The following is a 27946-nucleotide window of genomic DNA, read 5'->3' as shown; positions in this document are numbered from 1 at the left end:
AATGAAAACTCTTTATTTTTTATTCTCATAAAAATAGCTGCATTCAACTCTACCAAAAACTCCCAGCAAAATAAAAGCACAATCTGACAATGGGACAAAAGTAGATTTTTGTGTATTTTTTTGCTTGATAAGGGAACTTTACACAGTACATAACATCCAAGATGAAATGGTGCTACATACAGCACATCAAGTATGGAAATGTGGTACCATCTACTGTATGGCCTCAACCTGTACCAACTTTCAAGTCATATCCAAGTGCCTTGACAATGCATTACAGTACATACAAAACTACAAAACCACTACCTTCATTGTTCCTGTAAAAATAAACAAAACATGCTATATTTAGAGACATGAAGTACAATGTAATGACCTGAAAGGTTCTCAATAAGTAAACAAGCATAGATAACCTTGACCATAATATCTTTACAGTTAACAGCTCAGGGCCTTCTCCAGCAACACACCACAAAACCACCATAAGCAATCCTAACAATTCACAATTCAACTACATCTCAGTTAAAACCTAAGTAATGAGTTCCAAAACATTCAAAGATAAAACATTCGGTTTTAACTCAATACATGTCAACTCATTGGTTTAATGAATAACAAGAAATTAAGTCCTTGTAAATGGCACTTTACAAAAATACAGTCATTACAAAACATTCATTATTCATCTCAAAAAATAGACATTCTTCGACCAATAGAGCTTACTAGACAAAGCCACACGCTAACATTCTCAGCCATACCTCCCTCAAATAAGAGATATGTACATGCACACTAGATTTAAGTACATTTATTTCATTTCGTAGAGGAGTTGTGCGTACAGTATGTAGGTAACCTGCTTTTGTGTACTTAGGCAGATAAAATAAATATATCTTATTCAAGAAATGCACTTTAAAGTTCTACTGAAACAATGAAGATGAAAAGGCATGATTTCTAAAGAGAAGGATACTTTTTTTAAAAATGTGGTCACATTTGCAAATTTTAATGGGAAAATCCAAGCATTTTAATCTAAATTTGTCCTGATTCTGTGCACGTCTCAAGTTGGTCCGTATAGACTGACAGAAAGCTGGAAGTGACTTCTGTGTGTTTTTAACAATAAATAATGAACCGATTTTTTTCCCCCTCTAAATTTTGCCAATGTGACAGCACTTTTTACAACTTTTTCATCCTTTTGACTAACAACTAAAGTTAACTGCAGGGATAATATTATGTTTTAATTAGCTCTTCTTTACAATATGTAAAATGAAATTGCGTGAAAGGTGCACTAACTACTTGGCATATTGAGCATTTTTCACTTTGCCAGTAGACTTGGTAGCTGATGCCACTTTTGAGTCCTTGCCATCCGTGACCGTTCTTTTAGTACCAGATCTTAATCGTACTTCACCCGTTTCGGCTCTCGGACCATCCATTACCATTTTCTTCCCTGGACCACCACCTTCACGTTTCATACCGACAGGATCCCGCCTATCAACCCCTCCATATTTTGCTCCAGGTGGATCTTTCTGTTTGTCTGTCTCGTTTGACCTTGCAGTCTTTCCTTTCCTAACCGAAGAATGGGATTTTCCATTTGCGTTGAGTTCATGGGACGCCCTGCGCACATTCCCCGCAGCCTGCATGTGCTTCTGGTGAGCCTTTGCTGCTTGAGGACTGACCGGTTGCTGGTTTTTCGAAGTGGTGCGGTTTTCGGAGGTGGAAGCCCGGCTTTCACTGCTGCTCCTTTTTTGGGTGTTGGCAGGGGGGGCTTTGCGCTCTAGCAGGGGGCTGAGGCGGGAATGTCGCTGGTAGGCGTATGGAGAGCAGGTGCCGTTGCAGAGCGGATAGCGGATGTGGCAGTGAGGGCAGACGGGACGAGAAAGCTGGGTGGATGATGGGCTGGCCATTGAAGAGAAGAAGCCCTGTTGACCCTGCCGAAAGCTTTTCGGGGAGCTGAGGCGTGTCGGAGGAGCAGTATGAGGTCTAGGCTGGTTGCCGTTCACTAGGAGACTGGCGGCATGACCTCTTGTTCGGATGATGGGAACGACTTGCCGTCCGCTCTCAGACTGTATGGTTTGGATCTGGTGCCACTCAAGTTGAAGGAGGCGCTCTAAATACTTCTCTAGCTCCCCTACGGGTTTCGGACGGGGAGCACGCTTACCCTCCGTGTTGAGGAAGATGGCGAGCTGCCTCAAGCTCCAGGTATTGAATGGAGGCGGCAGGAAGTCTGGGTAAATATAGCTGACTTCATTGCTCTCCACCGTCCTGGGTCCAGGTATGTGAGGATGCAGGTCCACGGAGTTAAAGACCTCGGCTCGGAGGTTGAGCTGAGGAGGAGTGCAGGGGGAAGGCAGCACAGGGAGCCGCTCAGAGTCAGACAGGTCACTGGCGCTGTCCGTGTCGTCCTCCTTGTGCTCCAGGAGGTGCAGTGAGTCCAGGTCTGAGAGTTGTTTCTGCGAGGGGAACTGCTGCAGCACTGGCTGAGGAGCCAAGGGCAGCGATAGAGCACGACGACTCTTCTCCATGGCCACGCGGCTCTGTAACATCTCTTTACAGCACTGAGCCTCCAGCTGGATTTTCTTCCTCTCCTGTCCACGCTCGGGACAAGAGAGCTTGGGACGTGGAGGCCTCACATCTGATTCACCCTGTGTGCTGCAGCAATAGTTCAAGTGATATATTTGATCAATATACAGTAGTCAACATTTAAAGTGGACCCAAACCATTCATCAAAGTTGTCCTAAGACAAGAATACATTTTGGTTTAGGTTTAAGGACAACTTTGATGAATGGTTTGGATCCACCTTAAATGTTGACTAGTGTATTTATCAGGGCTGGGTTGACAACACTTTTGATTACTTTGACTTTCATGAACTTGTATCATTATAACATTTCAAGGTCAATTCTGCAGATGCATGAACAAAACAAAAGTTTTATTTTTTATTATTTGTAGCATGTCTCCCATCCGATAATCGAAGTAACTATTTGATGGGAGTTTTCTGATCACAGAGTTTAAAAGAATAAAATTACAATATTTTAGCAATCATGCTATGTGTTCCCTATCAGGCATTAAGAATCAAATGATGCCACATTCACAAATTAATCACTTATTTTGGATCTAATTAGTGAAATTTGTTTGTGATGCAGTTTGGTTCATTTGGACATGTACACACTGAACTGTTTCCAATTGTTTATCACATTGAAACAGTAACAGATTACTTTATAAGACAGAAGAGAGTGCTGGATAAGACAATAAGACGAGGCGGATATTTACCTACAAACCATTTCAGGAAACAAAACTCAGAAATGTCATATTGTTTGTCAGTGATGAAGCACTTCTTTATTATGAGTGCAGCCTGTAAATGAATCTACTGCAGGTAAAGGCAATTGAATTTCTGACCAGATATTCACAACAGTATAAAAAAAAAAAATTAAAAAAAAACTTTTTTTTATATAATGATAATGGTGAAAGAAGAGCTAGCAGAATGAGCATCATAAGATCATGTGTTGTAGATAACAAAATGGAGCATATATAGTGCAAAATATATGCATTTTTATCTATTAGTGATGTCTTAATGCATTTTTGAATAAATCTGTCGAGTTAGGACAGTCTCAATTTAACTTTCAACAGCGAAGGAGTAGAAGCATCATTTTATCACAAGAAAGTCATATGACTCCTGCTATATAACAAAGTGAATCAATATCAAATTAAGAGCAAAATATGTGTGAATACCCAGCTCTAATTATTAGCACTCTGGAATATGTTTCTGATTGGTCAATGGCAGCATTCTGTAGTGAAATATATCCATTTGTTTTATTTTGTTCTTTTATTTTGACTATTTATGGTTATTTATGTGTTAAATTCCATATCTTAAGCAACACTCACCCACGCAACTTGCAAGTGCCACCAGTCGGACTCTTAGCTTTCTTTGGTTTAATGCCATTTTGGACCTTGGGAACATCATGAAAACATATTCAAACTGCTGCCGACACAGGATGCTTGATGCATCTTATTATTTCATATGTAACTTACAGTTTCAGCTTTGGAAAGATGATCCTTCTCTTGCCCTGGATGCAAGGGCACTGTTTTTTTAACCAGTTTCTTATTCTGGTTCACGTTTCCCCCTCTCTTATTATTGCTGCAAATAAAGCACATATTCTTAGTGACACATTTGTGCTATTCCTGTGTGAGTTTAATAAACTGCTCTATTCAGACATACCTGTCAACAATCCCAGTGTTTTCTGCATTTTTCGTTCTAACCTTCTCCTTGCCTGACACCTTCCTCAGTGTCGCAGACGCAGTTTGTTCCTGCAGGATGGGTCCCATCGCACTAAACACTAAGAAGTGCACAGACGCAGTTTTGAAGCTCTCAGCTTTGCCCCAAAATGTCCCATTTGTGAGCGCGCACACGCACCGAGTGACTGATGAGCACCATTGCAGAGACGCAGCGAAATATCAGCGTCACAGTTAATATATTTTGCACTTTGCCAAGAATTGCAGCAATCAATTAAACAGCGTCGAACAAACTATTTGTAACGTTAACATATAAAGAGGACAATAATCACCCTTGCGTCTTGGTTATGAAACCTCCATCATCCTGCAATGAGCGAAACGCTTTGAAATCGTCGTTTCTGAGCATCACTACAGCAGCTCGACCAGACTTGTTTACCTGCTGCTTTGTATGTATCGCTGTCGTCGTGATCCTGCGATTGGCATGATGGGAGTTGAAGTTCCTAAGAGAAACGAATAGGAGAAACGCGTTAATTTCATCGCTGCTCGTATCGATAGCTCATGAAGAAAAACACGCGTATGTGTATGTATCAGGGGGCTGATATTGGGGTTGTGTAAGTTTGCAAAATCACTGTTTTATTAAACTTGACCAGCGGGGTTGCCAGATAGAAAAAGAGCAATGATCCTGTTCTGATTTAAAAAAAAAGCGATCCTTGTTTGTGTCGGACTAAAGTATTATTCCTTAAGCTACGAACACATTTTATTTAGTTCTCAGATTTCCTAGTATTCCAAATGTTTTACTTTTTTGAAAGCATTCCCCTATGCTCAGAATAAGCTGCAATTAGTCATATTGTTAGAGTTTAAATAACTGTTTTTTTTAATGCAATTAATTCCTGTGATGGTACAATTTAGCATTATTCCAGTAGTTTCATCCTGTTATTCATAAATCATTCTAATATTTCTAATATTATTTTAAATTGTAATAATATTTCAGAATATTACTGTCTTACGTTATTTTGATTCAGATAAATGAAGACTTGGTGAACATACTGTAAGAGATTTTTCAAACAGATAAAAAATAATAGTTATTCCAAACTTTGACTGGTAGTGAATATAAAAAAGTGCCCTATAATATATTTAGATTTATTAGATTCTCTAATGCCACTTTGTAGTGTAAGATACATTAATTAGATATTGCATACAATTGGGCAGTAAACCCCATTTTATTAGTGCAGAGATGAGTATGTGTATTTTATAAAACATTTGCAAGTGCTTTTTATCACATAATTATAAGCGCCACAGTTCAATTGTGTCATTTGTTATATAAGTAATGTACTGAACAGACATGTTCATTTAAAATGTAACGTATTGAAAATTTGTAAATAAAGCTTTACTTGCATTTTTTACAACGCTGTGTTGTAGGCGTGTTCCACCAAGTAATCAAAAGTTCTACACCCACACACTTGCTGTCTTTATGCTTACTTAAAACTATTTATAATAGGAAGACATGGCAACATCACCACCAACCGCATGCATTTCCCGACTCAGTAGCCACGCCCCCTCTGTTGACATCACACTCCTGCCAGCTCTGCGTGCGCAACGTGCGCAGTTTGCTTGAAATGCATTGTATGTGTGCTGTATCACGTAGTAGGCTATACTTCACCTTTACACAGAGTTTTGTCGCTCTTCTCATTATGAAATGCAGGGCTCATTGAAATAGCATCGGAGGATCGTCAGATGCGTCGTTAACTTAATCAAGCCGGACTTTTCTGGTGAGCCAATGCAAATGCCAATTTGAACTTCTTACTTTTATTTTTGTACATAGGTGCAGTCATTTACTTGTATACGTTTGTATTGACAGTTTGCTTTTTTGAAAGCCTTGAAATGTAAGTTGCATTACTTTGCATTAAAGTGTTCAGTAATCCAGCTGAGATTGAAGTAGCTAGTGAGCTTGCCATGTTTCCACAGCTGCACAGGATTGCTTGCTAGGACGTCCTAGGATATTTAATACTGTAAAATACTTATAAATATACATAACATAGAATGTTTGTCTTTTTCAGGTCACACAAGGTAACTCTTTCATATAAACATGGCCTGGTCTTTGGGATGTTGCCATAAAGACACACCCCTCGAAGAGATGAACGCTGACCTATTTTTTACTACAGTATCAGATGGCTCAAAAAAAAGTTCCACACTGATTTTGCAAGACGTGTCCCGCTCCAAAACAGACAGCGGAAAGAGGCCGGTTAAAATTCGTCCACCGAGCCCAAAAACTGCTCCGAGGCAAACAGCAGGCCGCAGCCTGTCATTCGAACCTCCAACCAAATCCATCATCCAGAGGCGCACACAGTCCCTTCCATCTCCATCAGAGAGACGGAGGCTTAGTCGCCGAGCCAGCGTCCGGTTTGTGGACTCATTAGGGTTAGACCTGGAAAATGTCAAGGTTTTCAAAAGCGGAGAGGACCCGTTTGTCCCAGAGCATGTTCTCTTCCGACTCTTAATGAATTCAGAGTTCGCCTCAACTAAGGGGATGGAGATTTCCCTTCCTTATCTGAAACCCATGTTCTCAGTCCAGCCAGGGGACTGTTCAAACTTCACCGAGCGTCTGAGTGGCCAACAAGTATGTCTGGAGCGGGTTTTGTGCTATGAGCCTGGCATTATAGGGATCGTTCAAGTTGTAAACTTGGCATTTGAGAAGGAAGTGAATGTTCGCTACTCTTTTACAAACTGGAAGAGCTGCTCAGAAACCAAGGGTTACTGGGTTACAAGCAAATCCATTTCAAACGGGCCCTGCTGTGACACTTTTCGATTTCATCTACCGGTTCCTCCATATATCCTTCACCCCGGAGCAGTGCTGGAGTTTGCTGTTTGTTATAAAGTAATGGGCATGCAGTTTTGGGATAACAATGATGGGCAGAATTACAAGTTAACCTGTCAGAGTTATAAACTACCTGTGCCGAAGGAATGTGAAGACAGCATGATACACTTTATCTGAGGACACTGATTTGTAGATGAAACTTTTTTAAAGCACTGTGTCACTTTATTTTTTTTTGCTTGCAACCACCAGCATTTTCAACGTGTGATATACATTGCTGACCTTCTGAACATTTGCCGTTGTGTATTTCATTTGTGATCAAATATGAGATTTTTTACTTTATGATCGTGACAGCTAGACTGTAGCACTGAGAGTATTACTATATGTTGGTTTGATAATGTAATATAGATTTAAAAAGTGCCTTTAAAGTATTTTTTTTTTTCTTTTTTTTTTTGCATTTCAGGTTTGCACTTGTGTGATGATGTTATTGTCACTATGTGGTGGGTTTTCATAATACTTGTGGATATTGTAAACACAGATGTTGATAGAGTAAATAAAGATAGGTAATTCCACTTGTTTTGAAGAACTGATAAAAAAATTATATATATATATATATATATATATATATATATATTCAGCAATTATTTACATGGTCCTTCTCATAAATGCTTCAAAATAAAGCCACATCTAGGCACAAACTGCTGTTTATAATGTGTTGTAGGGGTGATTTATTTTTGTAGGACAGACCTCAGAAATGAGTTAGTATTTTAGCACTTCTGATGCCAGCATCCTGAAGTCAGGTGGTTTCTAGAAACTCAAACTGGTGTGGAAAAAGTAAACGTTTTGTCAATATAACCAGGCTGATGCTGACTTGAACTACAAAAATGTCATGACTACAAAAGTGTTTTTATTGTAAGTTTAGTTTGTTAGTACCATGATTAAGGTTATAACAACAAAGGTATTTATATTTTACAATAAAGATACTAAAATTCATTTAGAAAGTCTTGTTTGAGTTAATAAAATTATGTTTATTAAACCAATGCTGTTTTATGTGTATATAAAGCCTGAATTCATAAATCATTTAAATATTTCCACTTCATTTTATTTGTAGGATTTGTGACATTCTAGTTTTCAAATTTATTATTATTAACATTATTTTACTACATTATCCATGACCATAGTAACATTACACTCGGTGAGTTTTGAATAGAGAAGCAGTTCAATCAAACTGCAAAGATCAGCGTGCGCGTCCGTTTTTGCGTCTGCGCGTGCGCGTCATTTTTTCCCGCGTTATCGAAACTCGCAACGTTACAGTACAACCGTCATAAGCGAAATAATCGTTCTTTAACTAACCATTTTGAGCGTAAATTTACAATTTCCATCTCGGTAACCGTACATTTACGATCTGCATTAACTTCACATTATTTGTTAATAATAAAAGCTATGTAAAATTTCCTCCTGAAGTCCGTTGAAGGGTCAGTCATAATCTGAGGTAAGATCTGAACACCCAGCAGACAGCCCAAGATAGCCACAATTTAATCTTATTATTAAATTAAATACGATCGCTTACAGCATTAATTTTTACGGTTATGTATTTTATTTTGCGGTTTTTCGACAGTATTTTCGCTGCATGTGCTTTAGCTTAGACCGTTATAAACGTAACGTTAACTGTATGTTAAATTAACGCTACACATCGGTTAACGTTAATTTGCATAATAAATTGCACATTGGTTAATACATCACACAGACGGAGCCAAACCACAATGTTTTGTTCATATTTGGTTAATTTAATTCAATTCTGAGAAATACAAGGACTGACATTTAAAGACGTCTCGAGTGCTCATTTTTCCTGGAACTGTGTTTTCTTCGAATTATCTGCATCTGAGATTCATATTTATGAGTTATTTAATGTCTTCAACATTTAAAACAGGTCATCGTCTGTGCATCATGGCACCTTTGCAGGACCATCAGGTAAGAATTAAACCCAAAAGAGCTGCTTAATTCATGCTTTTATTTCTGGGGAAATGGTTTTAACTTCTCACCTCTGAAATGCGTTTGTCTTCTGTAATTATATGAGATGCTTTTTTATTTATTAGGACCACGAAGTTCACTTTATATTGTATTGCTTAGGTGGAAAAACTGGTGGATGAGGCTTTCAAACACAATAATTTTCAGGACCTAGAAATATTCGTACAAAATGAAAACAAGGAAGGAACCACAATAAAATGTTCCAGACAATTAATGACCAAGCTGGATAAGCTTTTCATCAGGGTTAGTTATATATTTAACATTGTCTTCATGACTCAACCGTATGAACTTCTTCACTGGATTTATATGCACTGTTGTATGTTCTTTCAGGAACTGGATCTTGGAAATGTGGACAATGCTTGTCTGGTGCTTACTGTTTTACACAAATATGGCGAGATGCTGGTGTTTCCAGGCGGTGGAGGAATATCTGTGATGGTTGCCCAGGGATTTGTTAAGAAGATAAGTTTGTTATCCATGTTCCTGTTCTCTCTATGCCTGTTTTGGTGAAGAAGTAAAAGTTTTTTATTGCTTAAAATGTATGTTTACATGGTGCAGTGGTTCGAGAAGGCCAGAAAGCTGTGGCTGGAGGCAGGGTCACCAAGAAATGAGACCATGATAAAGCTGGCTGAGGACTTCTTTGATGCACTGATGGTTTGTTACGGCACATTTCCACACATTCACAATGCGTCTTTCCTCTCTGAATTGTGAGATTACATATCACAGTTTAAAAAGTTGCTATTACCTTTTACATTATTTTTATATTCCATGTTGGAAATGAACTTCCATATGAATCATATGTCTATTTTCTCTGTTGGGTAAAATAAATCAGAATCAGCTAATGAAAATGCTAGGAAATTAGATCAAGAAGATCAAAAAAAGTGTGAAAGAAAACATAATTAGTGAGTTCAGAAACACTGTATTGTAGCATTCTGATTTGTGCATGTCATTTCACCTTCGCAGGTTGTTCATGAAAGTTGTAAAGAAGGTGAGTGTTTTGTTCCAATTTTGAAAAAGACAAAGGGGAAGTAGAACAGTGCTCTGCATTCAGCTCAAATCTGTGTATCCCCTCAGGTACATATGAAGTCACTGAAGCTCTGCTTAGTCACATTGGCAAACTGGCCTCTGATGCACAAATAAACATCATGATTCAGAAAGAGGTAGGAGATTCATTGCATTTCCTAATGGAAAGCCTTCCTTAGTTCAGTCACCATCTATATGCTGAGAAGTAATCATTTCAACCATATTGAAAACTCGTTCTACACCTCCAGTCATGACATGTCACTCGAGCTGTGCTTACCCAGACTTTTCCAGAAATAGAAGACTGAATTACAAGAGGGGATGTATGAAGGATTGTTATTGACTCTTATTGACAGGCAGCAAGGAAGCTCAATGCTATTCTGGAAAAGATTCCCATGGAGCTGAAAAAGAAAAAGAAGATCTTGTCAACTCAAGAGGCTTCGTCTATGATGTATGATAAATGATATTGCATTCTCCTGAGTCTTAATCAGTACCTAATCATATATTTAAAAGCTCCCTTTTCTGGAAAGTACCTGAAGGAGTATGCGTTGTATTTTAAATCTGTAGTGTGTTGTGTTTTTTTTTATCAGGAATGCAGTGGCCAGTCAAATCCTCAGAGGTGGAGGTTAGTGTAAAACATCCATTGTAATGAGTATACATAGTTTAGAAAGTGCGATCATAAAAATGTTTAAAAGAATTACAAATGCTATGATCATTACAAAACTCATTTTAGACTGCACTCATACTGATACTGATTGTAGCTACATATCTGTTGTGCTTCAGATTATGATTTGCAGGTGTCTTTAATGGAGGCCCTCTGCAGAATGGCTTCACCAGCTCAGAGGAGTCAAGTAGCTGACTCCTGGTTTACAATGACCTTTGTCTCCTCTGCATTCAAGAAGATAAAGGATTCAGAGTTTGAGACTGTAAATATGGCCTCACTTGAAATAAGTCATTTTAAACTAATTTTATTTGGTCACATAGGATTTTAGAGTATGTTTTGTGTGTGTGTGTGTGTGTGTGTGTGTGACAGGACTGTAGGAAGTTTCTAAATATGGTCAATGGCATGCAAGGAGATGGAAGAAGGTACAGTACTTAATCTATTTTGACAGCTTTCGCTTTTTTTATAGATTGTATAACATGTCTTGGTTTATCTTCTCACAGCGTGTACTCCTACCCTTGCCTGGAGGCATTTTTGGACAAACATGAGGTTAGTTTTAACATTTATTTAAGTGTGAGTGTGGGAAAATATGCACTGGGTTATTTTTGTTTAGTTTTGAACCACATGTATATTTCTGTTTTGTTATGTTTATAGTTGCTCATGCCAGAGGACAAGAATCTGGAAGCTTTCTGGATTGACTTCAATCTTGGAAGTCAAAGTATCTCTTTTTACTTCTGTGTGGCTAATAAGAAGACCCAGGTAATGACATTATAGTCATTACAGGCCACATCTCACATTGGACCTAAGAAAATAATAATAATAATAATAATATATAACAGGGCTTTCCAAATGAGGATTTGCATAGCCCTGGGGATTTGTGAGTTGATAAAAAGCTAATAATTACATAAAATGTAAAAATTCAATAAATAAATGGTGCAGCACGATAATCACAGAATGATCTGCTATATTCAGCATCTCAAAGCAGCTCAGGTCATGGTAATTAAAGCAAATAATGTGCATTTGGGAATCCAACATGCAATAACTTTCATCTACACATTTGTATGATTCATACCTGCAAACTGGTCGCTTTTCTGTGAAATTCGCCATTTTGAAACAAAATGTATGTGAACTACTTTTTTTGGGGGGGGGGTATTTTAGACTATTAGCAGAGAGAGAAATTACATAATTTATTTTATGGACAGGTTTACAGCATTGCATCTGTATCATAAAACAAAGTAAAGAATTTAAGACAAATATTAATATTGTAAATTGTCGGTAAATATAATTATGATAAAATAATATATTTAATTTTACAGTACAATTGTAGTTTAAAAAAATATATTTGTTTATATAACATAATAATTATTATTATTAATATTCAATTTGGGGTCCTAATACACCTGAATCTTGAATATGATGTGACCAACCAACATCGGATAACCATTGGAATGTGAATGTTTTGTTGAATTATTTTAAAATTAACTTAAAAAAGTAGAGTTTCGGCTGACAAAAACATTTAGGAATCCCTGGTTTATAATTACCTACTGGGTTTTTTAATCACATGTGAATTTTTTTTGGAAGAAATTAATATGAATGTTATATGTCTCTCCTTTCAGGATGGCCAGTGGAGCACTCTGTGTATAGTTGAAAATGAGGTTCAGAGTTACACAGTAGAAGGTAACACAATCAACACTATCCCCTCCAAACAGGTCACAGTGTTTCCCCTGCCATTATATATTATATTACCCCCCACCTACATATTGTACCCTTAATTTGCATTACTTAAAACATCAATTCATGTTTTATGCCTTAATTTGATAAACAGAAAAATGTAAATACAAATCACAGAATTTATTTAGCTATTGTTAAAATAAAACTAGTTTTTATGCTTTCAAATAATTAAACATATGCTAAAACACAGAATTGAATAACCATAAAACATACGTTTGGAAAAAATAAAACATTTCATAGGGCCCTAAACATGACCATTTTGTTAAACTTTTAATAAATGGATGTTAAATTGTTTAAGTGTCACAATTTTAATTAATATGACATGCTTTTTATTAATACAATTTAATTAAATCCTTAAAATGGAGTCCAGAAAAACATACAATGGGGAAAAAACTGGAAAAAAAAGAATTTGGGGCAATTAATTGTACTGTTGTTGTATTGACTGCTGTCAAGAAACACATGAACACTATGATTCCTTTAAGTGTTTTTGTAGGTGTCGTTCCGGCCCCAACCGAACATTCACATCCCAAACCAAGGGGAAACACTGAAGTTGTTCTCAAAACTCACAAAACAATAGTTTTGGACCAATATTAGACTTTCTGAGGTCAGGATTTGTTCTAAGCTGCGTATAAAAACTCATATCTATATTTGATTTCACAGAGGAGAGTGGCAAGAAGGTTCTTCATCTGGTTCTGACCGAGCCAGCCTGCTGTGACAACTTAGAGGGCTCCAGAGTCACCATCAAATTCAGCTCATCTCTAGACATCCTGCAAGCCACTGAGAGTGTTTATGGGCAGGCTAAGAACAGGGTGCGTGAAGGGGCTGTACAGTCCAAGTTATATAATGAAGAGTAGAAATGTCAAGAACCAGTACTTCATCTAATCAGAACCTTTACTTTGTGCTTAAATAAAATGTGACTAGATCATCTGTAATTACAAAAAAAAACAAAAAACATTCCTGTTATACATGGTATTGTTTTTATAGCTTTACACCAGAGTGATCAGTCCAAAACTAAATGAATGGGTTGATAAGATGATATTAAATATGAAATATCTAATCACTTATTTTATGCAGCTGTCACACAGCGAACCAGCAGTGATGTTTTCAATGTATTTGAAACTAACTTGCTGTATTTCAGACATCTTTTAGGAAGTCCTCTATTGTAAAAACACCTGTTCACATCAACCTAAGTTCACTGGAAAGTTCACAGGTGAGTCAGGCTCAAAGAATACCTTCAAATGTGCCAGTCACTTCTTCCCAAGATGAACTGTTACATTGCAGGGTGTTTTTCTCTCATAAGGTGTGGTGTTTAACTGTCTGTGTTGAACTAACAGGTTTTTGTCGCTGAAAGTCAAGTGTCCCCCTCTGTGCGTGTAGAGGGAAAAGGGTCAACATCAGCCAAACATAGCATCCCCTGCCAGCCTCCCACACATCCAACACCAGACACAAACAGTGTGCCCCTACAGGTAAGACAGGAGGCTCACTACATCAACATTGTAATTGTTCATTCATTTTAGGATACTGTTTTGACCTTTGAATTGACCATTGATCTGATGCCTTTTTTTTTTGGCAAAGCTTAATATTGTTCCCTCTCAAGCCATTTGTGAAACACACTTGCTTGTTGGATTTTATTTGAAAAACGAGTCTTTTTCCCCTGTTAACACCAGCTGCCTGATGAAAATATCTGTTATGTAATTGCCTTCATCAGGGCTTAATTATAATCATGATTGTTTACTGCACTGTGCATTCAGCCGTGTTATTAAATTAGATGACCTGTATAATTAACTTTGGTGAACTGTTGTCCTCATTTACCCTGTTGAAGTGACGAGTTTGTGTTTTCTCACTTTTAGCAACTGGAATATGGTGACACTGACTCACCTCTGTTAACCGCTGCTGTTATTACAGCTGTGTGCACGTGCTAATGGCATCATGGTGGCCAGAGGTCTCTTGCTCTAAAAGTGCAAATCTCTTTTTCTCAGATGGTTACCCCTATAAAGATGAAGGTGTCTGAGTCTAGCACGTATATTTGTGGCAGTGTGGGGAGTAAACAGGGGAGCTGTTCCTCCATCTGTGTGCTTCCTGCAGGTTGGTCCATTAAGCTGTTCATGACTAATCAGTAAAGAATCCATTCTTGTAGAATATCAGAGATTGCTCTGTAGTTTTCCGCTGAAAGAGTGTAAGCAATCTCTGCTCATTTGTTGATTAACACACAATAATTTTGTAATGCCCTTCAAGTTTGTTAAAAGATTTGTTGTAAAGATTATCTCTTGCTTGTGGTGAAATGCCATTTTTATGTCATTTTAATGAGCAATATAAAGTTTTGTAATTACTTTCTTTGCAGTATCAAAGCTAATGGTGAAACCAGCTCTTCAGATGATGAGCTCTTCAGAGAGGAAGAAGGAGATTGAACTTAGAGAACTCATGATGTCTAAAACATCTTCCAGTGTGCCTTCTTTTAGTTTTCAGTGCGAGAATAACCAAAAGAAGGCACATGCAATTCAAGCACAGGTATAACCTCTGTAGAAAGTGTCACTTCAGATTCAAGTTTATACTGATGAAAACAAATGGAGAATAGGGTTTATGAAACACTGGCACATTAATGATGATGGTACATACTGATTAGTCTTTACTGATTTGTATTGTACAGTTTAATGGATGTAATCTCAGTGAATTCTGTTTGTCTTGTTAGTCGACCCCTGCTACTCATAATGAAGACCGACAGAAAACCCAGGGCATAAAGGCTAGAGACAAGAAGTACCACAAGGTGCTCTTAATTCATATATATATATATATATATATATATATATATATATATATATATATATATATATATATAATTTTTTATCTTATTGGCTTATCTAACCCTATAAAAAATATTTTTTGCAGCACATTCCTATAGACAAAGTAGTACAGATGGTGCAAGCTGACCATGAAGAGGACTTTTTTGGTATTATATGAAGCAAACTAAGGAAAATTCCATTGCCGATGTGAACATATATGAATGCTTTTAACTTTATTTTGTTTCTTTGTGTAAAAGATAACAGCATAGTCCCAGACTCGCAACCTGTGAGAAAGGGAAGCTCATTGTGAGTGTATTATTATTAGCATTTTTATGACCATTTCCTAATTGTTTAACATTACGTCCATTATAGAGAGGATTGTGTCTGCTCACAATATTAATGTATTCTTGGATGTCTGTCTTCTGCATTTTACTGATCAGTTCACCTGCTATCTGGAGCTTGAACTCTAGTAAAAGGAGAATCTCTGTATCTGGATCACTGCTGGCTCTGCAGAAAGATTGCTCTAAAAACAGCACTATATCAGGTGAGATAACAGATATGTAAGGTATGTTTTATCAGCAAAGAGTAAATTACAATACATGACTCTTGAAAACATAAACATCCTGAATCGGTCTATTTACTCACTGAATCTGTCAGATTGTTTACTTCAGATCTTGAATTTAGGAAACACTGTTCCTGATATTTTGTCACTGTATGAATCAGGTGGCTTTGTGTGTAACCTTGCGTTCTGTGTAATCATCTCCAGATGGTAGTTCTCATCCCCCTCCTCAGCGTCTGTCCCCGGCACAGTGTGCGTCCAGAGCCCTGACCCAGAAGCAGCTGCACTCCCAGCTCACTCAGAGATTGGAGGAGGTGGTGAGGGAGCAGCAGGGTACAGATGGCCATACAGCCCAGAGAGGCTCCTCACTGGAGCCTAGGACTGCAGGTCAAGAGAAACAAAATATAGAGAAGTCAGTGAAGTCCGTGCCTGCTAGACCTGCACAAGAGAGAAGGAAGAGTAGTGAAGTTCATGGCCACACTTCAGACCATGACAATGTGAGACCCTTAATTGGAATAGATGTCTTTAAGTTTATAAAGAGCAAATATCATTAGTGTTTGCTAAGGCAGGTATTGCTATTTCTTGAATTTGGAGTCTATTTGATCTAGGCACATTGAAATGTGGCACTTTAAGTTTACAAAAATGTACTGATTATTTACTGACCCCCTTGTCGTCCAAGATGTTCATGTCTTTCTTTCTTCAGTCGTAAAGAAATTATGTTTTTTAAGAAAAAAAGAGCTTGATCTTAGAAGTCAACAGAAATGGGTTTTTCACTGGCCGATGTCAATATTTAGAAATCAGGGCAGCTGATGGCATTTATATAAAGCCTTTTTTTTTTTTTTTACCAATATGTTTGGTCGATTTTCTTTTTTTTTTTTTTCATTCTTCTCAAAAATGTAAGCAAATTATTATAGCAGGGTACAAGATAGTAATAATAGTAGTAGCCCAATTTAGAGTAATAATGCATGGCTCAAAACATAAGCACCTTCTCAAAACAGTTCTGAAGCATGCTTTTTGTTTATGTTTACTGACAGACACCAGTGTTTCCCACAGACTTCAAATTAATTCAGCGCTGTTGGAGCGGAGATAAAGTGGTTTCTCCGGTAACAGCTGTAATTAAATAAGTGCTGCTCACAAATGCTATTTTATCAGGCATTACTGGAAAGATGAAATCAAAATGACATCAAAGCTTTTCTGAAGACAATCGGTTCTTTTCAAAGATACATTCATATAAAAACCTCCGCGCTGCATTTTAATTTTGAAACATGAAGTGCTCATTTTATTCAATGACACTGCTATAAGTCAAATGGCCATAGTGATAGCAAAAATAAAAGATTCACACATATTACACAGCCTGCTGCGTAAAGTGTATTTAGGCCTCTTGTGTATCTGTAAAGAGTACACTCATGACTAGGTCTTTTAATACACTTAAGAACACTTAAAAAGTGCATTTTGTATTATCAAATGATATTATCAAATGAATATGTTACATTTTAAATTATTGTTTTATTAATCTTGTGTCATGCTATAAAAAACTTACATACTAAATACTAAAACTAACATACCGACTAACACATTAAATTACATTTAAAGTGCTTGGCTATAATTTTGACTGAAATGCTATTTGTTATTACATTCGTGGCTTTTAGTTTTACCGGTGTGCAGCGTTTGGCTGCAGAAAAAAATAATCCTAAAAAAAAATAATGTTTCATCTTTGTAAAGAGCTCAGGGTAATCATGTCATCTCCATGAATGGTATGATTGCCAGAACATATTTACCATTATTTTTGAAAAGGTCCATGCACACATGATCTATCTGTAGACATGACACACTGGTAACTTTACCAGTAATTTATCATTGAAAACTGTATTTGTGAAAGGGGCTAAACTCTTACAAACTCTTAAACTCCTTTGTATACGCTGTGAATTTGAATTGCTTAATGTCATCTAGAAAAGTAGTGTGCATTATCTCACTAGTAACTTAAATCATTTATAAACCTTTGCCAGCATGGGAGAATATATCAGCTTGTGTCTAAATATGCCATGTATTGTACATTGCGATTTCAAAATAACCATTTCTGCACATGGCAAAATATTATATTAAAGAAATATATTTATTTTCTCCCCATGATTTTCAGTCCTCCCTTTACTATCCTGTTAAGTAATTTCCTATAATTACAAAGCTAATTGTATTGTATTATACTGTGTTTGTTGTTATTGTTCTGAAGATGGCACATGCTGCAGATGGTATGGTGAAAATGATATCCAGTCATTATAAGAGAACTGCCAAATCAGCATCACATGAACCTGGAGGCCCATGTAATATCAGCTCTACTAACAGGTGACACAGACTGACCTTTCATCCATGCCCTACCTTTTCCTCTGTCCTCACATGGAATAACACTCTTACCTTCACTTTCAGATATCTGCTCAATAAGAGCTGCTGTCCATCTTCCACTGTAAGTCGTTTAGAAAGAAAACAGTATTTCTAATGTCAAATCAATACATCTACACTGTTGATAAAACAGCATATGCTGGTTAGGTATGTTTTGAAGCATGGCAGCTGGTTATGAGCTGATCCTGAGCAGGAGCTAGTTGCTTAAGGCCAGCACAAAACCAACAAGGATCAGCTTAAACCAGCTGCCATGCTTTAAAACATACCCACCCAGCATATGCTGCTTTCTATTCAACAGGGTAGTTACAAATGTGATGCAAACTTTAAAAAAAATGTTTCCCCTTGCACATTGTGTTAAAGGAGAAAACTGCTGCCAAGAATCTAAGTTTGCACAAAACACAAGACAAAGCCAAGAAGGAGTTCCAGCTGACTGAGTATTGCATTCTACAGACTTCAATCCCTTAAATTTGGGATATTTAATTTGAAAATATATTCTGAAAAATCTCTGACTTTATTGTGTTTTGTCTCCGCAGGGATGTTTATGCATTTACAGAGGACAAGCCAAAAATTATTGCGGTAAGGACACTAATAGCCCTGAATGGAAACATCATATTTATAATATTTAAAAACAAAATAAAAAACTTAATTAGTTCTTATTTTTTTTTCCTCTTTAGAGAAAGAAATCCTCTGATACATCCAGAGTGGAAAGCAGGTAATTCTGTTAATTTATAAAAACAGCCCCCTCTAGTGTTGAACAATTCAATAATACTCAATAACATCTCTCCAAAGAAATCCTGCATTTGTGAACATGGGACTGCTTGTTAATACATTATGTACTTTATTGCATATTTATATAACGTTTTCTCTTTTAGTCCACCAAGTAATCCTCAGACACTCTCCAAGTCTGCTAAAAGACAACGGCTCACGAAGGTTTCACATTTCATTCATTATTTGGGGATGGACATTTAATGCATTTGTTGATTTAACATACACCAAAAAATAAATCCACTTTTTATATTTGGTTGTGTTACGATCTAGGCTGCCAATGCAAATGAGAAGAAAAAGCTGTTCAGTGACACGGACACAGACAACACGACAGAGATTAGCTGGTTACACTCAGCCAACAGGAAACCCAAGCCCAAAGTGGCAGACTACAGCAGGCAGCCGGTTAAACCCATCTATCCACCAGCTGACTCTGCATGTATGCTACAACGACCTCTTACATCTCCAACTGTTGTTTTGAACTCTTATTTGTCATCTGTAGAGGTTAACGCTACAGTGAAGATGGGTGGCATCTATTTAAAGACTACACACAAACTTTATGAACTACTTTCCCGCTCTCTTTTTCACATCTTTCTGTACGTTTCTCTCCTAATACTTTCATTTTGTTTCAGTTAAATCACCATATACACCTTTGCCTTCGCCAAAACCAGTGAAAGAACAAATCAAGCCAAAGCGGGTAAGAACAAGTGCCATATTGTACAATTTGTAGTTTTTTTGTCATGTTTATAATGTTATTTGGTGTTAATTGGTAAATATCAGTTGGTTTTGTGTTAATGTGTTCATGGTTGTAACATCGTAAGCAGAATCTTTTCCTAATTAACCATTTGCAGCTTAGTTTGTTTAGGGTGGATTGAGAAGAATATTAGATTGGGTCTTCACAGTAAATTGAATTTCAACCCAGTTTTACTACACTTTTTTTGAATCAGTAGTATTGTATTTCTTATTGTCATATTTATAATTATACATTTTTTTTACTGAATTGTTTGAATAATAGAAGAGACAGAAGAAAATGGCTGAACAGGAGGATAAAAGGCAGCCAAGCGTCAATAATAAGAAAGCCACAGGACGACCTCAAAGAGCTGCAGCCTTGACCAGAACCTACAGAGAGCCGTCTGACTCAGACAACCAGTCCAGTCTGTCAGAGAGCGAAAGAGCACCACCCCCTAAGGCATGTGGTATTCAGCACAGTCAGTTCACAGGGATCCTCAGCCTCGATTTAAGATCTTCCAGTCTAGACAGACTAATGATAATTGTCCTGATGAGTTTTATGTCTTTTCTGTGTAGAAAAAAGCAGATGGACGAGCAGCAACGCTTCAGCAGACTGTCCCAGCTCGAGCCACAGAACAAGGAGAAAAGAGAGAGAAAACCTCTGTAGATATAGCCAAACTACAAAATGAGAAGAACGTACAGAAGAAGGCAGAAAAAGTATTTGCAAAGGTTCTGGGAGGTCAGAGGAATGATAAAGGCAAGAAGATGTGTAGTCCAGAGCATCTTCCAGTGAAGAAGACGTCATCTGCTCAGGGGTCAGTCAGAAGACAGAAGGAATCTTGGGCTGCAAGATTATCTTCCACATTCGCCTCGCCTCCCTCCGTTGAGAAGATGAGATGTAAGAATTAAAGTGCCTTAAATGAGTTATTTATATTTGTATAAATGTATGTCTGTCAATTAAAATGAATGTGCATTAATAATTGTTTAGTAATAAATTCTAGCTCTGAATCACACTGAAACTTATTGAATGCACAGCCTGATTTAAAAAAACAAACATTTTGTCTAATTGCTGTGTAAACTGTTTTTTATTTTTCTCTGTAGCAGGCGAAAAACTAACAACCAACTTGAGAGCCAATGCCACACCGCTCCGTTCTCTGTCCATCTCTCCAATCGAAGCTGACTCTTCTCCACTACAGCCTCTCGGTTCTCTCAAAGCCTTCTCTCTCTGTAAAACCTCAGGGAATAAAGCTGCTGTGAAACCACCATCTCACACCATAACACCTGTTTCCACAGCCTCAAGAGGCTCTAAGCGGATTGCACCTGCTGCACAGGTAAACAGGAAAGAGAGCGCATGTTTTCAAAGTAAGATAATGCAGTTTCCAGATGCATTTTGAGGATACTATACAAAGTGAGATTTGATTGTGTTATTCGATCTTTATTTTCTACAATCTGCTCTAAAGATGAATATGTTTATGCAATGCCTATCTCAGGTGGAGCTGAGTCCAGTCCCCTCATTACTGACCCCTACTCAACCCCTGGAGAAATACTCCCGGCCCTCTCCACACATCCCTCCAGACCTCCAGGAGGAGCAGAGCGGTGTCATGGACAAAACCAGCCCAGCATCGTTTGAAAGGAGGTCTGTCATTTCTGTGACAATGAGCCAATCTTCTCACATATCTGTGAGCAACATGGCCCTGATGTGCACTGAGCTAGAGGTACAGCTTTAACAGTTTATTTCTGAGCCCAGTTACACTTCTCATAGAACTACATTTCAGTAACACACCACTTCACTCTTGTACGACTTATAGAAAACACCAGCAAGCCAGAAAGGAAGTAAGGTTGAGAGACTAGAATTTAAGTCAGGTGAAGCGATTTTTTGACCATGTTGTGTTTTTTTGTTAATTTTTTTAATATACAAAAATAAGCATCTTTCTTGTACCAATTGCTAATCAGGTCCAACGGCCGTCCACAAGCATCTCACCCTGAGCCACTCCGCTAGTCTTTCAGAGAGAGATGAGGACAGTGAGGAGGACAAAGAGAATAAGGCTCCTTCTCCCTCGCAGCTAGCTCTGAAAATGAAGCCTAGAAAGCTGTTTGTGCCTACTAATAAATCCTTCACTCCTAGTAAGGGTATTTATCACCTTATAAAAAAAGATTAAGTATCATCCTAACTAGGCATGGCGTGGCAAGTTACCAGCATAAAGTGTTATTTCCTTGTGATAATACCAGCCAATCAGAACATATTTAATGTTTAATATAAAGCCATGAAAAGCTAGATTGAGGACCAATAAGATTTCATTGTGGGCGGAGCAACAAGCATGATACAGCAAAAAAAGATACCAATCAAACCTTGTTGAGTACAGAAACTTTGATTAACTCAAAAAATTTAAATGTGACTGATTTATCATTTGATGTTTTATAACGTGACACAATCAGAGTAGGTCTCTATATATACATAGCACATTACTGAATTTTTCAATTTGGCAGACAGTTTTACTGAATGTGCATCTCAGTTTCTCGGACACAGATTAATCCCAGTCCTGACTCATCAGACACTGTTATTTTTGATGCTGTGAGTGATGTTGTGTTGCCTCAGGCCCCAATACTAAATCACTGAAGGAGGATCAGAGCAGCTCAGAGGAAGAAGAGGAGGACATAGTCACAGAGAACGGGAGAAGAAAGAGACGTTACCAGAGAGGCCTGAATAAAAGGGCCAAGGAAACAACAATATCCAGTAATACAAATAAGTGTTTCTGGCCACAAAATAAGACTAAGAATTTGCTTTGTCATTTAATATTTTTTGGGGTCAGTGTTGCTTTTTAATGCTTTTGAAAGAAGTCTCTTATCCTCACCAATTTGATCAAAAACAGTAAAAACAGTATTTTTTTTTTTTCATCTAATACGCTGATTTGGTGCTCAAAAAACATTTCTTATTATCAGTTTTGAAAACAGTTATGCTGCCTAACATTTTTTTGTGAAAACCATCTATGTGTGTGTGTGTGTGTCTGTGTGTATATATATATATATATTAGGGGTGTAACGATACGCGTATTCGTATTGAACCGTTCGGTACGACGCTTTCGGTTCGGTACGCGGTACGCATTATGTATACCGAACGGTTCGTTGGAGTAATTAATTATATTTGAAAAAAAAAAAAAAAAAAAGAGAGATAGAAATATAATGATATGCGTTCAACAAGGTAGCCCAATAACCCAAACAACGTAACAGGCAACGCCCCTGACACTCCCGAAGAAGAAAAAAACACCATCTTATATGTTTATGTTAGGCTACTCAGCAGGCGCTCGCTCACTCAGTACGCGCTGAAGGCTCGTTGCAAAATAGCCAATGCGTTTAACAGACTAGAAATGAGAAGATCCTCCAATAACCAACAGGTCTGGTGTTTGGGTGCACTTTGGATTCCCTTTAAGCTATAATGGTGATGGCAAGAGAGTGGTGGATAAAAAAACAACGGTATGTCGCATCTGCAACATGACAGGATACACCAGCGGGAATACAAAAAAAAAAAAAAAAAAAAAAAAAACACCAGCGGGAATATCTGGGATATATGCGTCAGTACTATCTGGGAAAAGACGAAAAAAAGGAGAAACATGCACGCAGCAAACTATCCCTGCAGCATTTAGACACTATAGCTTACAGGGAATCCAACCCAAACACCAGACCTGTTGGTTATTTTAGGATCTTATATTTCTGGTCTGTTAAATGCATTAGACATTTTGCAACGAGCCTTCAGCGCGTGCTGAGTGAGCGAGCGCCTTAGGGGCCGTTCACATATCGCTCCTAAAAACGCGTGGAAAACGCTAACTGTGCGTTCACACCGCCGGCGTCGAGAGCGTCAAAAAGCGCTCTTGCCGCTCTGCTCACGACGCTGCAGAAAGATTCGTGAGCGCTTAGACGCTCTGACGTAGAACGAATGCTTATTTTGTATTTAAAGTGGCCGCAAAGCAAACAAGCTTGTTGATCTCGTTCAGACTAACCACAAGGAGGGTAACGTTATAAGTTAACCTCATTACATATTGTTGTGGACGAAATATTAAGATCCTTTACTTAAAATTAACAAATCTCAGACACCTTGGTCAACGTATCACTTTTAATTTATTTTTTATGTCCCTGTACACAAACAGGGACACCTCATAGATTATTGCAAACTTGAAACAGCAATAATCAACCTGTCCTCCATTGTGCTTGGGAACTAATGGTTGGAGCTGCGTTCTCTGGAATCCTCTCAAGCGGTGGACTTCTACGTTCCGATTGGTTGCTGCCCAACCGCGTCATAGCTCATTACCATAAAGTTGCCTTGATTTCAACTCTCTTGACGCACTCAACGGCCAAGTCGCGCCGCGCCGCTCCTCGTCGCTGCTCGATGCCGGCTTACATTTAAAATGAATGACTTCCGGCCGCTTTGACGCTCTCAACGCCGGCGGTGTGAACGCACAGTAAGCACGTCTTTCTCCTCCTTTCCAAAGCGCTCGGGCAGAAGCGCTCATGAGGCGTCTGTCTTTGCTAAGCAACAATGACGTGCTCTCTCCATGAGACGCGGAAATTTCAGCGAAGGATAAATGGATTTGCAGCTCTAAAAATCGCTTGCAGTAGCTCTGCTACTAAATTTATTTCAAAATTGCAATCCATATACAACTATGATCAGCTGTTCCTTCATCTTGGCTGAGCTCTCAACCTTGTTACGGGAAAGGATGAAGCTGATTGGTTGGTTCTTGTCACATGACCCGCGGTGCGCTTGCGGCATTCTGAAAAGTTGAGATGTTTTTACATTTTGCTGTATCTAAAACGTATCGAACCGAACCGAACCGTGACATCAGTGTATCGTATCGAACCGAACCGTGAATTTTGTGAACCGTTACACCCCTAATATATATATATATATATATATATATATATATATATATATATATATATATATATATATATATAAAACATTCAACATTCTGTCACTTCTGATCAGTTTAAAGAGAGTTCATCCTAAAATGAAAATTCTGTCATTAATTACTCACCTTAAAGCGTGCCAATCCTCTTCATTCATCCTCAGAACGCAAATTCTGATATTTTGATGAAATCCGATAGCTTTCTGACCCCTGCATAGACAACAACACAACTGAAACATTTTAAGGCCCACAAAGGTAGTAAAAACACTGTTAAAATACTCCATGTGACATCAGTGGTTTAACTGTAAACCGAATGCACACGTTTGTGTTGTAGATCTCTTGTGAATGGAGGTGGACACTGACACGTAAGAGAAGTAATTGTTAAAATAGTTATTTTTGTGTTCTTTGTGCACATAGAGTATTCTCATAGCTTCATATAATTACAGCTGAACCATTGTCACATGGGCGATTTTAACAAAGTCTTTACTACCTTTTTGGGCCTTGAACTTGTCAGTCGTGTTGCTGTCTATGCATGGTAAGAAAGCTCTCAGATTTTCTCTCAACATTTAAATGTGTTTCCTGAAGATGAGCGACGTGAAGTTGAGTAATTAATTATAGAATTTTAAAAAAACTAACCCTTTAATGCATTCTTGCTGAATAAAAGTATTTCTTACAATTTAAAAAATCCCAAATTTTTGAATAGTTGTGTAAATATAAAAAATTGAATAATTCAGAAGCTTAGTTGCACTGTACCTCTAAGTTCTCTCACTGTACAGGTGTGTGCGCTTTTGGAAGTGCTGGTGAGTGACTCATGGGTATGTCTATGTGTGTTCCTCCTCCAGCTGAAGAAGTGGAGACCCTATCATCTTGTACAAGGTCCAGCTGCAGGCATGCCAGTGTGGAGGGAGACATAGACCTGACCCAGCCTGCTCAGCAGGTGGGCTTTATCTGCCATCAGTTCAGCTCAGAGCTTAAGAGGAAGATCAAGGTGCTCGTCATCTCACTTTTCTCACTAAAGCAGCACTAGCTAAACACACCAGCTCTTGAGGATTCACATCCTTGCATGTCAAACCCGCTGCACATCTTGAAGAATGTAGTGAGTGTGTATTAGCATTTTCTAATAACTTGTCTTGTGCATCTGTCAGAATCGTTGCAGGACAATGGATCTTTACACCGGGCAGACTTTGAAGACCATAGGGCAGCACATGTCATCTGTCAGCGTCCAAGTGCACCAGTACAGGTCAGACATGACCCTTGACCCTAAAGAGCCTTGTAACACGTCTGATATTTACCTCTAACGCTTTCTTTATCTTGCCTAATATATAGTACTCAGAGGCTGGAGAAAGTTAAAAAAGTCCTGTTGAGCGAAATAGCAAACCTGGAGCAAGATGACATTGCTCTGCGAAGCATGGAAGAGGAATTGACGGTAACGAGTGTTCTGATTTGCCATGTGTCTATAATTGCAAATGCAAGTATATGTTTCAAATATCTATCTGTGAATGGCCTTTGACTCAATCACACTGTATGTACAGACTTATTGGGAGAAGCAGACACTGGCCTTCCACGCTTACCAAGAGAAAGGAACCAAGAGGTGAGAATATAACAGCTGCATGAACATGAGAAGAATGCCATAGATGTCCCAGCACTATTGGAAAATGGAACTAATCTTCCCTTCATAGCTGTTCTGTTTGCATTATATGTAATCATGTCTACTAGACCTGTTTATAACAAACAGGATTTTCCATGCGTTCGTAGCAGCATGGGAAAAACAGCAAGAATTATGTAATGCTGATTATTTGTTCACTCTATAATGCTATTATGCCAAGGATCTTGTGATTTCTTTAAAAAAGGGCAGCGTGCATTATAAGGCATGTTTTAAAGAATGTGTCTATTAATCTAGATTCAATCAAAGTGACTAATGTAGTGCTTTGAATAGTTCCCTCTGTATTTGCGGTTTGTACATTTGTCATGTAAGTGCTTGTCTTGCTCATTCTAGTTGTTTTGTTGTCTCAGATTACAGCAGTTGAAAAGCACCATTCAGACGGACGTGTGTGACAGTCTAGAGTATGAGAAACAAGTCTTCTCTGTGGAGGTGAGGAACTGAAACTTGAGTGGAGTCCTTCATGGTTCAATAGTTATACTTAACAGTTCAAGCCATTTTAACCTTGGATTGTCTAGAATAGATTTATTTTTTTGCTTTTGTTGCAGATGTCTTTGATGAAGAAGAGCATGACTTCAGTTCAGGAGCGTTTCTTCAAAGAAATAGTGAGAGCCCAAACAGAACTGATATTTTATGCTTGCTATCACATAGGATTGAATTCAAGCGTTTTTCTCTTTGTAGCACGAGGAAGAGTTGACGAGTGTGCGGAGAGGACTGCAATCCTTGTTCTTCCCTGATGCATCGAGGTTCTGACCTGAGGGATAAAATCTCCCGTTTGAAAATTACTTTAAACTATACCTAAAACCTGTTTGTATGCTTAGATATTATTAATGTTGTGTTCTTTTAAAAAAGCATTACTCAAAAGGTTGAATATTTGTACACTATGCTATTTATTCTGGTCTCCTTGAAAAATGGTTGGCTGTACATAGTTTTAGCGCACATATTTGCTTGTGGTTTTTAATATAAATAATGAATAGTTTAAAAAGCGAATAATTAATTGTTATAGGTAATGTAAGAACAAATGCATTTATTTCTAACATCCCACCTCATAAAAATCAACTTTAGATGCATGTGCGCGGAAATTAAAAAGGGATGCTACATTCTAAAAAACGCTTTTTTGCCTTTACACTAGCTGAATAAGCTAACCTCGTGGGTTCAATTGAAGGGAGATGTTGAAAAATAAAGACAGGAAAAATTACTAAATGGTTCTTTTTGTATAATTTTACTTGTAATTGATGGCTTTCAAAGATTACGTTCAGATTGAGTGAGTTTATTCATTTTTGTTATTTAATTATCGTCCTCTGTAAATGGAACAAGCGAAATAGATTGAAACTCACACAATTTACTTCTGGTTTCATGGCTGAGATAGTGAGACAGATGTCCTGCAGTGTTCTCTATTAATACACACACACACTGTTATTGTACTTAAAAAAAGAAAACGGCAAGGGTGCATTGAATTGATCAAAAGTGAAACTAAAGTCAATGTAATTTATCATAATTTCATTTCAAATAAATGCTGTTCTTTTCAGCTTCTCCAGTGAATGCTGATAAAATATATCAGTCCCACCCCCGCCCAGCCCCAAAAAAACTTTTCAACATTGATGATAAATGTTTATTGAGCTGCAAATGACACATTAGAATGATTTCTGAAAGACCATGTGACACTGAAGAATGTAGTAATGATGCTTAAAATTCAGGTTTACTTCACAATT

The 27946-nt window shown here is 37.8% G+C and overlaps 3 protein-coding genes across 5 annotated transcripts; 2 read left to right on the top strand and 1 right to left on the bottom strand.

The window, feature by feature from the left end:
* Positions 1-92: 92 nt before the first annotated feature.
* Positions 93-4837, bottom strand: fam217ba (family with sequence similarity 217 member Ba). The gene is made up of 5 exons (XM_026199414.1): positions 4536-4837; positions 4190-4307; positions 4003-4108; positions 3856-3920; positions 93-2625 (listed from the first exon to the last, which is right to left on the bottom strand). The coding sequence occupies exons 2-5, from the start codon at positions 4294-4296 to the stop codon at positions 1269-1271; spliced, it is 1635 nt and encodes a 544-aa protein (XP_026055199.1). The 5' UTR covers positions 4297-4307; positions 4536-4837; the 3' UTR covers positions 93-1268.
* Positions 4838-5782: 945 nt separating this feature from the next.
* Positions 5783-8008, top strand: ppp1r3da (protein phosphatase 1, regulatory subunit 3Da). The gene is made up of 2 exons (XM_026199413.1): positions 5783-5972; positions 6261-8008. Exon 2 carries the CDS (start codon positions 6290-6292, stop codon positions 7193-7195), a length of 906 nt encoding a protein of 301 aa, XP_026055198.1. The 5' UTR covers positions 5783-5972; positions 6261-6289; the 3' UTR covers positions 7196-8008.
* Positions 8009-8184: 176 nt separating this feature from the next.
* On the top strand, positions 8185-27805 carry sycp2 (synaptonemal complex protein 2). 3 transcript variants are annotated; one of them, XM_026199411.1, is made up of 46 exons: positions 8185-8507; positions 8946-8986; positions 9146-9286; positions 9374-9502; positions 9590-9694; positions 10004-10028; positions 10115-10200; positions 10417-10511; positions 10651-10685; positions 10844-10986; positions 11094-11146; positions 11225-11270; positions 11376-11480; positions 12338-12398; positions 13113-13261; positions 13591-13662; positions 13787-13918; positions 14432-14537; positions 14794-14960; positions 15142-15216; positions 15339-15399; positions 15490-15538; positions 15673-15776; positions 15999-16288; positions 18019-18131; positions 18213-18249; positions 18546-18619; positions 18719-18761; positions 18860-18897; positions 19058-19115; positions 19224-19386; positions 19580-19644; positions 19963-20136; positions 20253-20574; positions 20778-21007; positions 21167-21391; positions 21485-21539; positions 21630-21806; positions 22273-22410; positions 25417-25511; positions 25720-25814; positions 25901-26000; positions 26107-26165; positions 26588-26666; positions 26783-26839; positions 26916-27805. In XM_026199411.1, exons 2-46 carry the CDS (start codon positions 8963-8965, stop codon positions 26985-26987), a joined length of 4722 nt encoding a protein of 1573 aa, XP_026055196.1. In that variant the 5' UTR covers positions 8185-8507; positions 8946-8962; the 3' UTR covers positions 26988-27805. The 3 variants fall into 3 exon arrangements, with proteins under 3 accessions (XP_026055196.1, XP_026055194.1, XP_026055195.1); XM_026199409.1 differs by having other exon boundaries at positions 8187-8507; positions 25417-25562; positions 26916-27803; XM_026199410.1 differs by having other exon boundaries at positions 8189-8507; positions 21630-21800; positions 25417-25562; positions 26916-27681.
* The last annotated feature ends 141 nt before the right edge of the window (positions 27806-27946 follow it).

Source organism: Carassius auratus, chromosome 23, assembly GCF_003368295.1.
Source record: "Carassius auratus strain Wakin chromosome 23, ASM336829v1, whole genome shotgun sequence".
In the NCBI taxonomy this organism is placed as follows: Eukaryota; Metazoa; Chordata; class Actinopteri; order Cypriniformes; family Cyprinidae; genus Carassius; species Carassius auratus.
This window is presented reverse-complemented; position numbering and strand designations above follow the sequence as displayed.